We start from the raw sequence: 13,806 nt of genomic DNA, 5'->3' as shown, positions 1-13,806 counted from the left end.
TGGCTGTTGTGAGTTGAACAATGGACTATTATCTTAACTGGCTTAATTGTTGGTCAATTAATTTCGGCCAATATATACTATACTCATGATCACATTGACGTAATCAGTATTAAGCTATACCACCACGCCGAGAATTTAAGCATTCTAGTAGCTCATAATGTAAATCCACCAATCTGCATGATTGGTTACTCATCATCTGATTATGATTGTAACACTTGCAATGGTACATATAGGTATACGTAAAGAATGCATGCTGAATGCTATTTAATATGACTGGCATAGTTAGTACTACTTCAGTCTAACGCTGCATATTTGAAAGAGAAGAGTGTCGTTTTGTAAGTACTTGGTTCCAAGTATAGTGTAACATGACTGTCCATCAGTTATCCTCTCTCCCTTTGTCACTCTGCTGCACGTTTTAATCATTGTCAATCAATTTTTAAATTCTTCTTTCCTTTGACCTGGTCGAACAGTTGTATCGAGATCTCCCCTTGAAATGGCCATGTTATAGCGTCAAACTCTCCAATCATGAAGAGCACATGCACCGTGATGTACATATGTGTACTGAAGAACGGTAACGTCGTATATATTAACTCCAAGACAGATCTTGTATCCCTGATGGTGTGTGTAGACGGGATGGGAATACCACTAGTCTTGTGCTGGTAGGAAGTTGGTCATAGCCAGGACTTGTGGACTAGCCACTTGCATTCTCAATGCTCGAATCTCTTCATACTGCTTGATGTTACCGGTAATAGCTTTGCGAGGTCGTCTTGTTAATTTGAGCTTGTTGCTTGGAGTGGCTGGTGGCTAATAGAGAGATGTGTGTGAGTAGGTTCTCTCTCAGGTGTTCTGGCATGTCTTGTCAAGGGAGTTTCACAGCACAACCTACGTGGTAAGTCATAGTTGATCGTGGTCAGGGGGCACTCATCGGCAACATGGCTGTCTAGGTTCTGAGGTTGAAGAGTTGACCCACCTCGTTAGGGCATGGGACAGGAAATGATCTACACACAGGCCAGTGATTGTTGGTGACATCATCAACAGTAGATTCGTAATCATGGCAGTGATCAACCAAATGGACGTTTGGGACAACGATCGGTTTGGTGGTTTTGAATTAGTCTTCGCTGCAATTTGTCCCCGCAATTGTACATGCAATTGACCTCGATAAATAGACATCCTTCGAGATGTTTCTCTGGCAGTGGATCTGTGTTGAGGTGCTCATCAAGCTGCCCCAGTTCCCCCGTCCACTCACACCCGTATTTCTGGTAGCTACAGTGAACTTTCAAAGCATATAGCTAGCGATCGTTTCAGTCTCTTGTCGGGAAAGTCAGACAATCCTTCTTTGTTGCAAGTCGGGCAAGGCTTGTTTTCATCTTTAACTTGCTAAATACAAAAGTAACAGAAGCTATTACCACAGCATATGACTTGGTGGGGCTCTCGAATGATCTGAAGACAAACTGGACACTCTGACTGGAGGAGGTGCTCTGGTGGAGGTTCCAAGAACCTAAAACTCTTTTATTAGGTTGCTTCTTATTTTGGCTTGGTGAGGCCATTGATTCTTTCTGAAACAAAACAGGGCCAATGCTGCATTTGTCATCATGTATCAGATTATCTGATGTGTGGTGTCCATATGTTCATAGATATGGCTACGGCTCACCACATCTCTCCCCACACCGGCACACATGTACGTGCACACAAGCATTACTCAGTCCAAATAGGAGTTGACTGTAAAGTAGCCGGTTACCTTGGATGCATCTGCAGCAGGTCCCCGGACTACCTAAGAACATTTGAAGCGTCGGCACTCTTCTACACAACGAGGGGTTGTCTGTGTCGTTGCCATTAGCAACCCTGTGCGGCACATATACACATGTGAGACCTCCAGCTTACTCAGATGGGGGTACACTCACTATACACTGGATTTTCTGGGGACAATTATATTCGGTCATGCTGATGGCAGGACTCTTGCAAGCCATTCCTTTTTCTCTGATTGGACGGGGGCAGTGCCAATGGCAGTATACTCCCTCATTTACCATGCAGTTATGACAACCGTATTACTAGAATGTTTTGACTTATGGGAACAGTTTGCGAGCGTTAATCAACTTGCATAAATAAAACCGTGAAACCTAAATTAGCACTGGTAGTTACACACAATTTGCCAGAACGCAATCGCAAAGGGTCAATTTTTCTGCTGATACCTTTTTTTGAACAGTTGATACTATGATACTACCAGCATACCATATGGTTATTATTTACATGTAACTATGTGCATACATTAATTTTGTACAAGACTTTCGTTGTAAATCAGTTTTTGTGGCCTTGTTAACTTATATTATACTTATTTTATTCTTCCTTGCAGGTCTACCAAATTCAATCAATGAACGCTCCTCGACTCATGCACCTCTCTCATCATTTTCTGCTTATAACTCATTATCAGGAGTGCATGTCATGCTCTCTCCTGCTATTATCAGGAGTGCATGTCATGCTCTCTCCTGCTATTATCAGGAGTGCATGTCATGCTCTCTCCTGCTATTATCAGGAGCTAGTGCATGTCATGCTCTCTCCTGCTATTATCAGGAGTGCATGTCATGCTCTCTCCTGCTATTATCAGGAGTGCATGTCATGCTCTCTCCTGCTATTATCAGGAGTGCATGTCATGCTCTCCTGCTATTTTCCAACTTGCAATTGGGTTTATCTGAATGCACAATAATTATATATATAAGTGGTGGACTGTTAAAAATGCAAGGAAAATGCATGCCAGTTTCCGATAATGATTTTAATGACTAATAGACCAAAAGAGCAGATCATTGTTTTGTAATGTGTGGTAAAGATTGCCACAGTAAGAAGTAAATATTTAGAGGCTTATTCCTTCAGTCCCCTGTGTATGACTAATTTGAAATTTTGAAGACATAATTATTATGATAGACAATTAACACAATTCACGTGGTTCAAAAATGATAACATAAATAAACCACTTATATAATGGTTAGTAATGCACAAGTCATGTATTTAAGAATAGCTACAGGACAAGTGAAGTCGCAATGAAACTCATATAACAAAGAATTGTTCACATTTTGATACCAAAAATCAATTTGAATATAATAAAGTTCCAGTTCATCTTCTCCCATTGTTTTGTGAAGAACCACTACTGCTCGAGCTGCTGATTTTTTTCTTCAGTTGTATTTGCACTACCTCAAACGACTGAGATTGAGAGTAAGCAGCTGCTGAACTGCTTGAGATTTGTGAATTCTGGGATCCACTGTTTCCAGATCCCTGTGATAGTTGCCGTGACAGCTGTCTTGTTATTATTTGGTGGGGGTGTGTGGGCGGAGACTGAGATGTGAAGAGTGGGGGAGAGCAGCCATCTTGTTCAATGCTCGATTGAGTGGAGAGTGACCCATCCCTCTTTATAACACTGTCTTTGCTAGCAATTATCTTTCTACAGTGAGTCCCGGTCGTTATGCCCCACAACTTGAGCTCCTGCAGGAAAGGGGGGAGGGTAAAGTATTGGAATTCGTGACCAATACAAACATAGGAACGAAGTATGGTTAATAAATAGTAGACACCTCTGCATCAATATAAACTTTGAAGGAATGTGTTGGTATGCACTGGTATGTGCCATCAGCACATAAACCCTGATGTTTGATATAATTATAGCAGCACAATGATAGGTATTGTTATTACTATACCTCCTCCGTGATGCTGGGTACTTGGTACAGTTTGATAATGCCCTTGTCCTTGAAGATATTGGCATAGCGAGCAAAACCCAGGCTATCCAGCCAAGCCTCTACGCTCGGGTACATCTGCACACGGGGAAAACAAGCTGGTTGAAGTACTGTATATAGAGATTATAACAGAACTATGGCTACGATGTATGTATACTGAAGGGAGATTTTGAGTTAGTTTAATACTGGATTTGAGAAACATTAGGACCTCATTTTAGCTGAGTACATGTAGCTAAGCATCAAACAAAGAAAAAAGTCCTAGGGGGCATACCTACCTAAGAAACACACAATACCATGCATGATTGAACACACGGATGCATTAGTTCACTAGCAAGTCGTATAATTATAGAACCCTTGTACCTCTCTGGATGTGGGTACTTGGTCAGGAGGGGCAGTTGTCAGGGGAGGTACACTGTGCACCTGCTCCATCATACGAACGGTAACATCAATGTACGGGATCAGCTCTTTGTTGGTCTGTGTGTGGGCAGGGGGGAGGAGGGGGAGTTGGAATTACTTCACGTATTATACACATCCTAACATCAGGGACCACATATGAATTCTTTGAAGTAATACAAATCTTAATTATGATAATTATGACTTGTGCTTGGCATGCAAACAAACAGTTTAGCTCACACTCTGAACTCTACCACACATGCACATGTACAGTAATGGCTTCATAAACAAATGAGCTCAAGCAAATACAATTCATGTACATGACATGGCATGCACCAGGGAAGGTCCAACATGCGTACACAAATCACTATAAGTACTAGTGTATTGGCCTGGATATTATCACGTGACCGCAATGACATCAATGCACTGAACTTGGTAACGATTCGTGCACGCATGTCGGACCTCCTCTGGGCATGCACATGTACTGCCTTACCCAAATCACATGCTTGACTTTTGGCTCGGATAACTGTAAACAGGGTCTCTTGGGGGGCATGGTGTAGTGCGTCACCTCGGTAACACTATCATCATCTGGGAAACAAGAACACAAATATCCTAAATAGCTACACCTACAAGTACATGTAGTACACATACATAATTATGTCTATTTGTATTTGACTTTATTCCTGGCCACTTTGACTTTGAGCAATAGACACTCAGTGCGGGTAAACGGTGGAGTAACTATGACTCTCTTGAGGTAGCCAAATGCTTTGTCATCTACATGTAATTAGTGGCGCGCATGAATGGATTATAACGAGTTTCCCACAATCCCTAACTATTATCTAGTGAAACCGCAGCCTAGGGAACGGGAAGCAAAATCAGCATGGGAAAGAAGAACAATACAATACTAAACTCGAATAGGGATGTCACAGCAGGACTCCATACTGAGCACTCACCTAGGCTTCTCTTCCTAGAGGATTGTGCCTCACCCTCCTCCTCCGCTGTCTCTTTGTTAACTTTCTTCTCATCGATGATTCGATCTCGACCAGGTGACGTGCACACACGGATTGGAACTAGGCAGCGTCCAAGTACAATACCGTGTCTGTGGAAATAATAAAAGTTATGTAAAGCAAATTCTCATTATGGAATTCTTCACACGAGGTACATATCTAACAATTCATGGGAAGCCAAATGCAGTGTACAATGTACAAATATGGAACCCCACTCTCTGCTATTGAGCTGCAAACATTTTCTCACAGCATCAAACAAGTGTGCATGTTATAGCCACTATAGAAGTGTTGTGTTCAACTCACTGCTCTAAGATGAACATGATCTCAACATGTTTCTTGTGAGGAAGGTGGGAGGTCACACAGGGGAACAGGTACACTGTGTACCAGACGGTGGCCGCCTCTGTGGGGGTGGGAACATGAAAGTATACGGGGGTAGGGATAAGAATGTGGGGGTAGGAACATGAAAGTATACGGGGGTGGGGATAAGAATGTGGGGGTGGGAACATGAAGGGGGTGGGGGTAGGAACATGTACATGTAGGCTATTTTAAGTGATATCATTGTGACAGTAAAAGGTAGAAGCAAATTTTTCAAAGCTGTGTTCTCAGAAATAATCTTAACCCCCCCTCCCCCTCAAACACACACACACACACAGACTTACTCTGTGTGAGATTGGTGAAAGGCGTGACAACAGAGCACGGTTGACTGGTCCCATCGCCACAGTACATGGCAGTTTTTGTCTCATGAGCCCGGATGAAATGTGATGGAAACAGCTGCTCTGTAGAGTACACGATATACTGGTAGTGATGCTATAGAGGAGTCAAAGTTTAGTGATCCATGGATCGAAAACAGAGGAGGTCCGACAACCGTGCGCCTAACATATAAAATGCTGGTTCAGCAAAAATTCAGGCAGGGCGCACGGTTGTCAAACCTCTTCTGGACCGAAAATATGTGAACACATACAAAAAATGTACTAACAAAGGAACAGAGAATCCCTACAAATTCATCATTAAAGGCATTTCTATACCTACACAGTCACAGTAGTCTGAATAGTCAGTAAGCTCATATTCTAGGGATTATCTTACTGTCCAGCTGGCTTGAATGATAGTATGTAGGTGAAGCAATGCTTCTCTCAACATATCACTTCAAAATACACAGCCGCCATTGTCAGTGTGTGTTTATCTTGTGTTATGGATAGGTCCAGAGGTCATGTTGGCAGATGCTAATTAAAAGCTCATTCAAGTAATCTATTTATAGCAACAGTGCTCAATACATGCAAAAATAGTTACAATTAGTACTCAGCAGATGATTGAACCAACGTTTTTCCTGCATGGCGTGAGAATCGGCCAAACAACAGAAGACGTGCTGACCAGTCAGTTCAGGAGTGTTGTAGATGGCCATAGCTCTGATACCACAGTTGAGAGGGGGAGGGGCTAGTGTGCGTGGGCGTGTGTAATGTACGAGTGTGGCAGGCGTGTGCATTAACTCACTGCTGAAGGAAAAGTTGAAAGTTTGCGGGCACCTTGGCTTCAGATACGCTCTCGAGGTTAACTTGGAGTACTGTGATCAAAAATAAGTATTAAGTAATGACTTTCAATATGTAGAAAGGCCTTACAGTGAAGGAGGCAGTTTTGGACACCTTTTTCTCCGGCTAAAAGAAAACAAGGTTTTATAATTAGACATTAGACAACATTATAGTACCATTCTTACCTCAACATCAAATATTACTTCAAACTCATAGTCACCGGGAAATGGTATTCTAGACCTGTAATGAGATCATGTGATTGTCCTGTGATAGCTACATGTATAATTATTATGGTAGGTAACATATTACACACGTACTGCACACAATACTGGCATGGTAGGCTTACATTAAGGAGGCAGCTGGATTCGAGGGACCTGGTGTGCCTTCAGTGGGTGTGACTGATGTGGAGGGTGGGTATGTGATGACTGAGGATGGTGGTGGTGTGAGGATAGAGTGTGAGGTGGTCGTCAGTGGTGATTCAGGCTCCATTCCTCCACCATTGTGGTAAGTGATTGGTGGTAATTGCTGTGAAGAAAAGAAAAGAACATCAACAGTGCATGGTTATTGCAAATCAAAATCACCTGATGAAACATCAATTCCAATGTCATAATAATATTACATAACTGTAGATACGTCATGATACATGTAGCATGTAACCTTAATAGGGGAAACAGTAGTACCAGAGTGTCATACTGGGGAAAGGGGGGGTATCCCCCCTTTCAATTATGACTGAGTGTCCATAGCTGGGTATTGAAATAACAGTTGACCTTTTTTAGCAACATTTTCTGGTTACTTTTCTCATTTCCCCCCTCTACTTCAAAATCCTGTATAACACCCTGAGTACACTATCTTCAAGCAAACATAAAGCAACTAACCTACATGTATTCAAGGGGAAAGGAACCTTTACACAACACATCATTTTATGAGCAGTATACCAAGACAAGAGTAGATCTACTCTTGATCAAGAATAAATTGTGCAAATAGCTCACCCACCTGTTGTGGCATTAGCGTGAGTGTTGGTGACAGAGCGCCATTAATGGTGGGTGGGGGAAACCCCTGAGAGAGCCCTTGGCTATTAGACCAATGCGGCATGACACCCTGTAGGAATACAACACTTTTACTCAAAAAGTACACAGACTAAAATTAATGCAAGCTCAGGTGATTTTTAACAACTGAAGATAAGGCTTCACTGGGAGTAAACAAAGTGTTTACAGGATGTGTATTGTACATAACTTACAGAGTGATGACCTGGAATAGTTCGAATGATGGTTCTGGACACCTGGACCTCTGCATCTCCGGAACCTGAACACACAACAAACAGTACACGTATAGACATGCACATTCAACAAACCACACAGTAAGAATTAAGAATCACCTTTAATATACAATGTACATGTAGGCTAAAGCTTGCATAATTATATACATTAGGCAACCTGGTGTGAGCTGCTTACATGAGGTTGAATTAGACACAAAGTCTTCTCCAGTCTGAATTCTTTCAAACCTACAATAATAATAATGTTGTTATCATCATTATAACTTTGATCTTTTCAAACTTACTCGTTGCCAATCAGCCCATTTACGGCACTCTGCCCGCCCAGGGAGAACATGAGGTTATTCATTGTCTCTTGGCTAAGAGGCTCCAGGCTGTCCTGGCTGGCTGGGAGGTCGTCCATTCTAGCAGAGTCTTCGAAAAAACATGAAAAAACTCTGTAGCTAGCGTGTTGTTACTGCCACGTGGACATAATAAGTGAAGTGTGGGCGTGTCCGTCAGGTCAAGTGACCCGTTGCTTAGCACCAATGAGGAACAGTCCACACACATAGTGTTGCTTGTTTGTGCAACCAACATGCTTCGTGTTCAAGCTAGACCTTCCTCTGGGGAGAGTGAAGATATAGATGCAGCAGGTGAGACCAAATTTTGTAATTTTTGAGCAAAAACTGACCATTTTTAAACAGCTCGTGATGATTTGATGAAACTGCAACGTCAGTTTAGAGTGACTGAAGGCTCTCGGAAGCAGTATGCTGATCTTGCTCAGAGCACACTCAGGAAGCAACAGTGAGACGACCACCACACGCACAGTCAACATGTACCTTATCACATACCCTGCGTACACACATACTCCTTATCTGGTATTTATAATATAAAAGAGCTTGCCATAAGGCCTTCATTTTTCACACACACGCACACACGCTAAGCTATGCATACAAATTAGTGTGTAAATGAGCCTTAGCTACCAAGACCTGCATTCTTCGCACACATGCACATACCACAAGCTGTGCACATCATGTGATTTGTGTGCAGGGCCATGATTGAGTCACTCCAAGCTGAGAATGCTGACCTCAAGAAGAACTTACGAGTGGTTGGAAGCAAGCAGAATGAGATCAAGGATCAGCGTGTTACGGCTAAATTTGATGAGCTCATCGAAAAACAATGTATGCAATTGTGTAGCATAGCTTGCAATGCTCGTGGTGTGTATCGTAGTCTAAAGCATGGGAAACTCGTAATTATACTGCGTGGAACTCTGCTGGCTGGATGGCTCACATACAGTGAGATATATCTGTAGCAATGCCCGGCATCCTTACTTTAACTGCACTTAAAAGCACCCAAACTGACCCACTCTGACAAGGAGTCACGCGCCACGCGCTCATTACCCTGTAGCTTAGCTAGATATTCTTCTTTGTGTCTGGTAGAGATATTAGTTTGATTTGAAGTTTTTTAACTTACGCCTACTGTTTTCTATTTTTTGTGTAGCTCGCTTCCAGAGCTTTATCAGTGAGGACGAAAGAACCATTCATCAGTTGGACAGGACGATACTGGAGAAGGAGGCACTAATTGCCAAGAAAAGGAAGAGCATGGGAGGGTGAGGCAATCCTTCCGTTCCTTACATACAACAATGCATACGTTACATTTCAATCAATTATACATTCATTAGAGGGCTGAATAGTTCTGTGTGATTTTCCCTAAACCAATTAATACACTTAGCGTATTCCGTACATTGTACCCAATATTTGCAATTTTCTGCTAATTCTATACATACTCATTATCTAGAGTCTAACATTCTCACTAATTAATATTCCACAAACAAAAACATTGTCATCGAACACATGCACACACACGCACACACGCACTCACACAGAGCTCTAATGTGTGACGGCCAACACGCGATGAACCAGAAGCAGCTGAGGGTGAAAGAGAACAGACTGGACAAGGCCTCTGTGAGATTCAATGGTGCCCTGGCCACCAATGCTCAACTACGCGCCATGATTGACCATTTGAGACGAGAGAGGAGCGTCTTTGAAGGTATCAGGAAGAAACTACAAAGGGTATGTAATCAATGGCACTAATGGGTGTAGTGTACCTGGATCTATTGTATGTGTTGGTTTTGTTCAGGAGCTAGTTGGATGCAAGAGAGGTATGGGAGCAGTGATTGAAATGTCCAGCCAGGCTTATGAATCAAGGTACATATACAATTGCCATCAGCTCTTAGCTATGTACACACTGTACAGACTTTTACTCATGCAAAGATGTACCTGATCAAATGTTTCAAATCTGCCCCCTCAGGGATGATGCTCAAAACAAAATGCTGGCACTGAAGGAAAAGGCTGACAAGGAGCTCACCCAGTACAACACAGAGCTCAAGGAACACATTCGAGTGATTGACCACAGTCGTAAGCTCAAGGAGTTCATGTCTCGTAAGGACCATGAGCGCACCGAGGCTCATGAGGCCATGGAGGCCATGAGGCGAAGGAAAGACGCCGAGAAGAGCAATGAGAGGGAGAGGACTGTCATGGTGAGTGAGTGGACGGGGGTAGATATGTATTATCATAAACAGAAACCTTATAAGTTAGCCCTCGAATTGTTTCTTTCTATTATGTAATCAATTTCCTAAATTGTATGCAGCTGAATAGACTTTTTATAGGTTAGTCTCTCCCCCCCCCCTTGGACGGTTGTATTGTTCCTATTGTGTCATTAATTTTGTTTCCTATTACATGGTGTGTATAGCCTGAACAGAATTCCTATAATTAGTCCCCCGACGGTTGTATTGTTCCCCTATTGTGTAATCAGTGCAAAAATGTGTGTATGTCAACATGTTACATCGCTACTTGATTCTTGTGTGCAGTCTTATGAGCAAGCCTTTGAGAAAATCAAGGAAGCGACTGGAATCACTGATATTGACCAACTAGTCACTAAGTTCATTGAAGGTATGTCCATATCGATTTATCGAGTAATAGCAGAATTATAATTTGTTTCTTTTTTTTAGTTGAGGACCAGAACTTCGCTCTGTTCAACTATGTGAACGAGCTGAATGGTGAGATTGAGATGATCCAGGAGGCCATACAACAGATCAAGGCCGATATAGAACAGTTTAAGAGCCAGGGTGTGGAGATGGAGGAAAAGAGAAAGACTATTTTACGTGGTCTCGAGGAAGAGCTCTCCTCTGTCACTGACAAAACTGGATCATTGTCTGCAAAGTTTGCGGCTGCTACTAAGGTCTTGGAGCAACTTATGTCTGGTAAGGAAATACTCTGGCCTGATCCCAATTTGCATGTGTTGTTTTTACAGTAAGATTGAGGGGGGATTTTAATCTCACCCTTTTTTGTGTATAAGTGATTAGTGTATACACACAATCAATTAGGATATTGTAACAGTGTAAAGCATCCTCCTTTTGTTTAATTTGTATCCACAATAATAATTTAATTATGGTGTAAACACTGTCTACACCTCCTTGTATAGATGTCTCTCTATTCCCCCAGGTATTGACTCTGTGTTCTCTAAGATTGGCTGTGACTCGACTGCCATCACTGATATGTTGGGAGGTCATGCTGGGGTCACTGAGACCACTGTACTGCAGTACCTGGGCATTGTGGAACAGAGGACCAACGAGCTACTACAATTACAAGCATTCCTACAGGCAAAGGTACAATTGTGTAGCAACCTGTAGTAAGCGCGACTGACTATTGGCAAATGCATAAATAGCCAGCAACAAACACTTGGCCAGACTCCAATATCATTTTCATTTTTAGGCATGTCCCCTTAGTTTACAAGGGGAGATTATCATGTCAAGTGACCGTGTACAGCTTAATTAATGAGTCCTTAGAACTGCACATACAATATAGCCCTGGAATGCTGTGTGTAGTCTGAACATAATGTGGTAGCCTCACAGCACGTGTGCAGATTCACTTACTAGTATAGTCATCATAATAGACACTTTGCACATAATTATACACCAATCTTGCATAGTTGTCATGGCTGAGACCTTATGTACAGTGTACATATTTATTGCCCTTGAAATGCTCTCTTAGGATTCTGATGATCCCAATGACATGACCAAGTTTCTGATGGGCCAGAATCAAGTTGGTGGATTAGGTTCGTCGTCCTTTGCTTTGCCTTCAACTGGGTCAGTGAAACAATGTACTGTACACAAAATTTGTATATACTATAGCAAGATATGCCCTGGCTGTGCGATAGCATATGCTCTAGTTTTCCATGTTACCTTTGTGGAATCAAAGTAGGTTACACATAGGCCTTAATTCTTAGCAGATAAACAGCTGTTATAAAGAGATGGCCTGCTAACACAGTATGAAACTCATAGTATTGAGACTTTGGGTCCCATTAACCTGGGAGGTAGACAGGTTTCACTATAACACAACGCTCACTCATATTAACCCACTTGCAGTGATGACAATGGATCAGATTCTGATCCTGAGGATGAGAGCAACCCTCTGTCCACTGATGAGCTCAAGGCACGAGCTCTTAAAACTGTAAGTATCAAATTCAATGATGTCAATGTTGTGCTTGCACACCCGGCTTGTTTGTTTGCACAACACCTTATATAGCTATAGCTTGTCTCAAAATGTGTACACCTCTTTTCCATGCCCACTAATTAAGTTCCTATCTCCCCACACTATAATTATACAGATAACCAAACGTGATGTGAAGAAACCTGGCACTGCCAGACAAAACTCTACACTGCCACCAACAGCTGCATCCACCAAGAGCCGTGGGGGAACTGACAGAAGATCCATAGGAACTCGATAGTAACACCAACACTCATAAATAAAATTGTGAAGTGATTATGTAACCATGCATCACGCATACTCATAACTAATAATTATATTACACGTACTACAACTGGAATCTTCATAATAGTTTGGATCAAACATTAGAGTACAAAACCAAACCATCAATATTAATTATACGACAATCAGTCTATTAATTAGTCTTCCTCTCCGGAGTCATCATCCTCGTTAGTGTTAATCTGGAAGTACCTCAGCTCGTACTGGGTCTTACTGCTGGCCACCACTCGAATGTAGTCACGAAGATTGTTCTTTTTCAGAAACTTCTTGGTCAGATACTTGAGGTACCTACAGGAAAGAACAAACAAAATTAATTAAGAAATTATCCATAGTGTTAATCAAGCTGAACATTCACCAGTAGGAGTAACAAAGAAGCAACAACTCTGGCGGGCAGATAACACAAACACAGATGACAAATAATTAATAATTAAAACACCCACCTCTTAGAGAATGGGATTTCTGCTGACACTTCGATATCATTCTTGGCCCTACTCAGAGTCACCTCCTTTCCTTCTCCGGGCCTGCCGACATTGGTACCCACTTTACCCCCCACCTTGATTCTACCACGCAGAAAGTCCTCCTATAGTGAGCAATGGGGTTATTGGGACTAGGGAAGGTAACCCTAACCCAATCTGTAAAAGAACCACTATCACACACGATTAATATTTACACAATGAAACCCAGCGGGTACCGAGTTTGAATACACGATAAAAATGTTAATGGGTATTTTAGGCAATGAACTTACAAAGGCAGCTACATCCATGATTTCATCTTCAACAGGAGTTGAACAATCAATGGTAAACTTGTTGGTGACCTTCTTTGCTTTGCCACCTCTTCTTTGTGTCTGTGGGATTTGTACAAATCAAATACATATACCGTAAACAAAAGAACTTACAGTAGGCATTATTGCAGTGTTGACTGAGACCGAGAATTGCTTAGAAATAGAGGATCCAAGAAGATAGTAACTTCACCCCTTCACACGCCACGTTGGAAAAGATTGAGCAATACACGCATGCGCAACAAACCCAGCAACAGTAGCCACCAAGCTATGCGGTGGAGACCTCGACTATTTAGCTGGGGAGCTCGAAGCAC

The 13,806-nt window shown here is 42.1% G+C and overlaps 3 protein-coding genes across 3 annotated transcripts; 1 reads left to right on the top strand and 2 right to left on the bottom strand.

The window, feature by feature from the left end:
* Positions 1–2,980: 2,980 nt before the first annotated feature.
* Positions 2,981–8,410, bottom strand: LOC135332861 (uncharacterized). Its single transcript, XM_064527773.1, has 16 exons — positions 8,197–8,410; positions 8,091–8,140; positions 7,877–7,941; positions 7,633–7,737; positions 6,986–7,164; positions 6,825–6,879; positions 6,730–6,765; positions 6,605–6,674; positions 6,434–6,547; positions 5,776–5,892; positions 5,420–5,516; positions 5,063–5,208; positions 4,603–4,697; positions 4,077–4,190; positions 3,681–3,794; positions 2,981–3,471 (listed from the first exon to the last, which is right to left on the bottom strand). The coding sequence occupies exons 1-16, from the start codon at positions 8,310–8,312 to the stop codon at positions 3,106–3,108; spliced, it is 1,839 nt and encodes a 612-aa protein (XP_064383843.1). The 5' UTR covers positions 8,313–8,410; the 3' UTR covers positions 2,981–3,105.
* On the top strand, positions 8,391–12,763 carry LOC135332862 (uncharacterized). The gene is made up of 13 exons (XM_064527774.1): positions 8,391–8,541; positions 8,593–8,692; positions 8,939–9,069; positions 9,389–9,497; positions 9,774–9,960; positions 10,028–10,095; positions 10,199–10,427; positions 10,758–10,839; positions 10,899–11,150; positions 11,392–11,555; positions 11,941–12,035; positions 12,315–12,399; positions 12,557–12,763. Exons 1-13 carry the CDS (start codon positions 8,484–8,486, stop codon positions 12,674–12,676), a joined length of 1,680 nt encoding a protein of 559 aa, XP_064383844.1. The 5' UTR covers positions 8,391–8,483; the 3' UTR covers positions 12,677–12,763.
* Positions 12,764–12,770: 7 nt separating this feature from the next.
* Positions 12,771–13,752, bottom strand: LOC135332864 (large ribosomal subunit protein eL22-like). The gene is made up of 4 exons (XM_064527776.1): positions 13,610–13,752; positions 13,460–13,558; positions 13,155–13,294; positions 12,771–13,002 (listed from the first exon to the last, which is right to left on the bottom strand). The coding sequence occupies exons 1-4, from the start codon at positions 13,616–13,618 to the stop codon at positions 12,855–12,857; spliced, it is 396 nt and encodes a 131-aa protein (XP_064383846.1). The 5' UTR covers positions 13,619–13,752; the 3' UTR covers positions 12,771–12,854.
* Between the last annotated feature and the right edge of the window lie 54 nt (positions 13,753–13,806).

The sequence above is a fragment of the Halichondria panicea genome, chromosome 3, assembly GCF_963675165.1.
Source record: "Halichondria panicea chromosome 3, odHalPani1.1, whole genome shotgun sequence".
NCBI lineage: Eukaryota > Metazoa > Porifera > Demospongiae > Suberitida > Halichondriidae > Halichondria > Halichondria panicea.
This window is presented reverse-complemented; position numbering and strand designations above follow the sequence as displayed.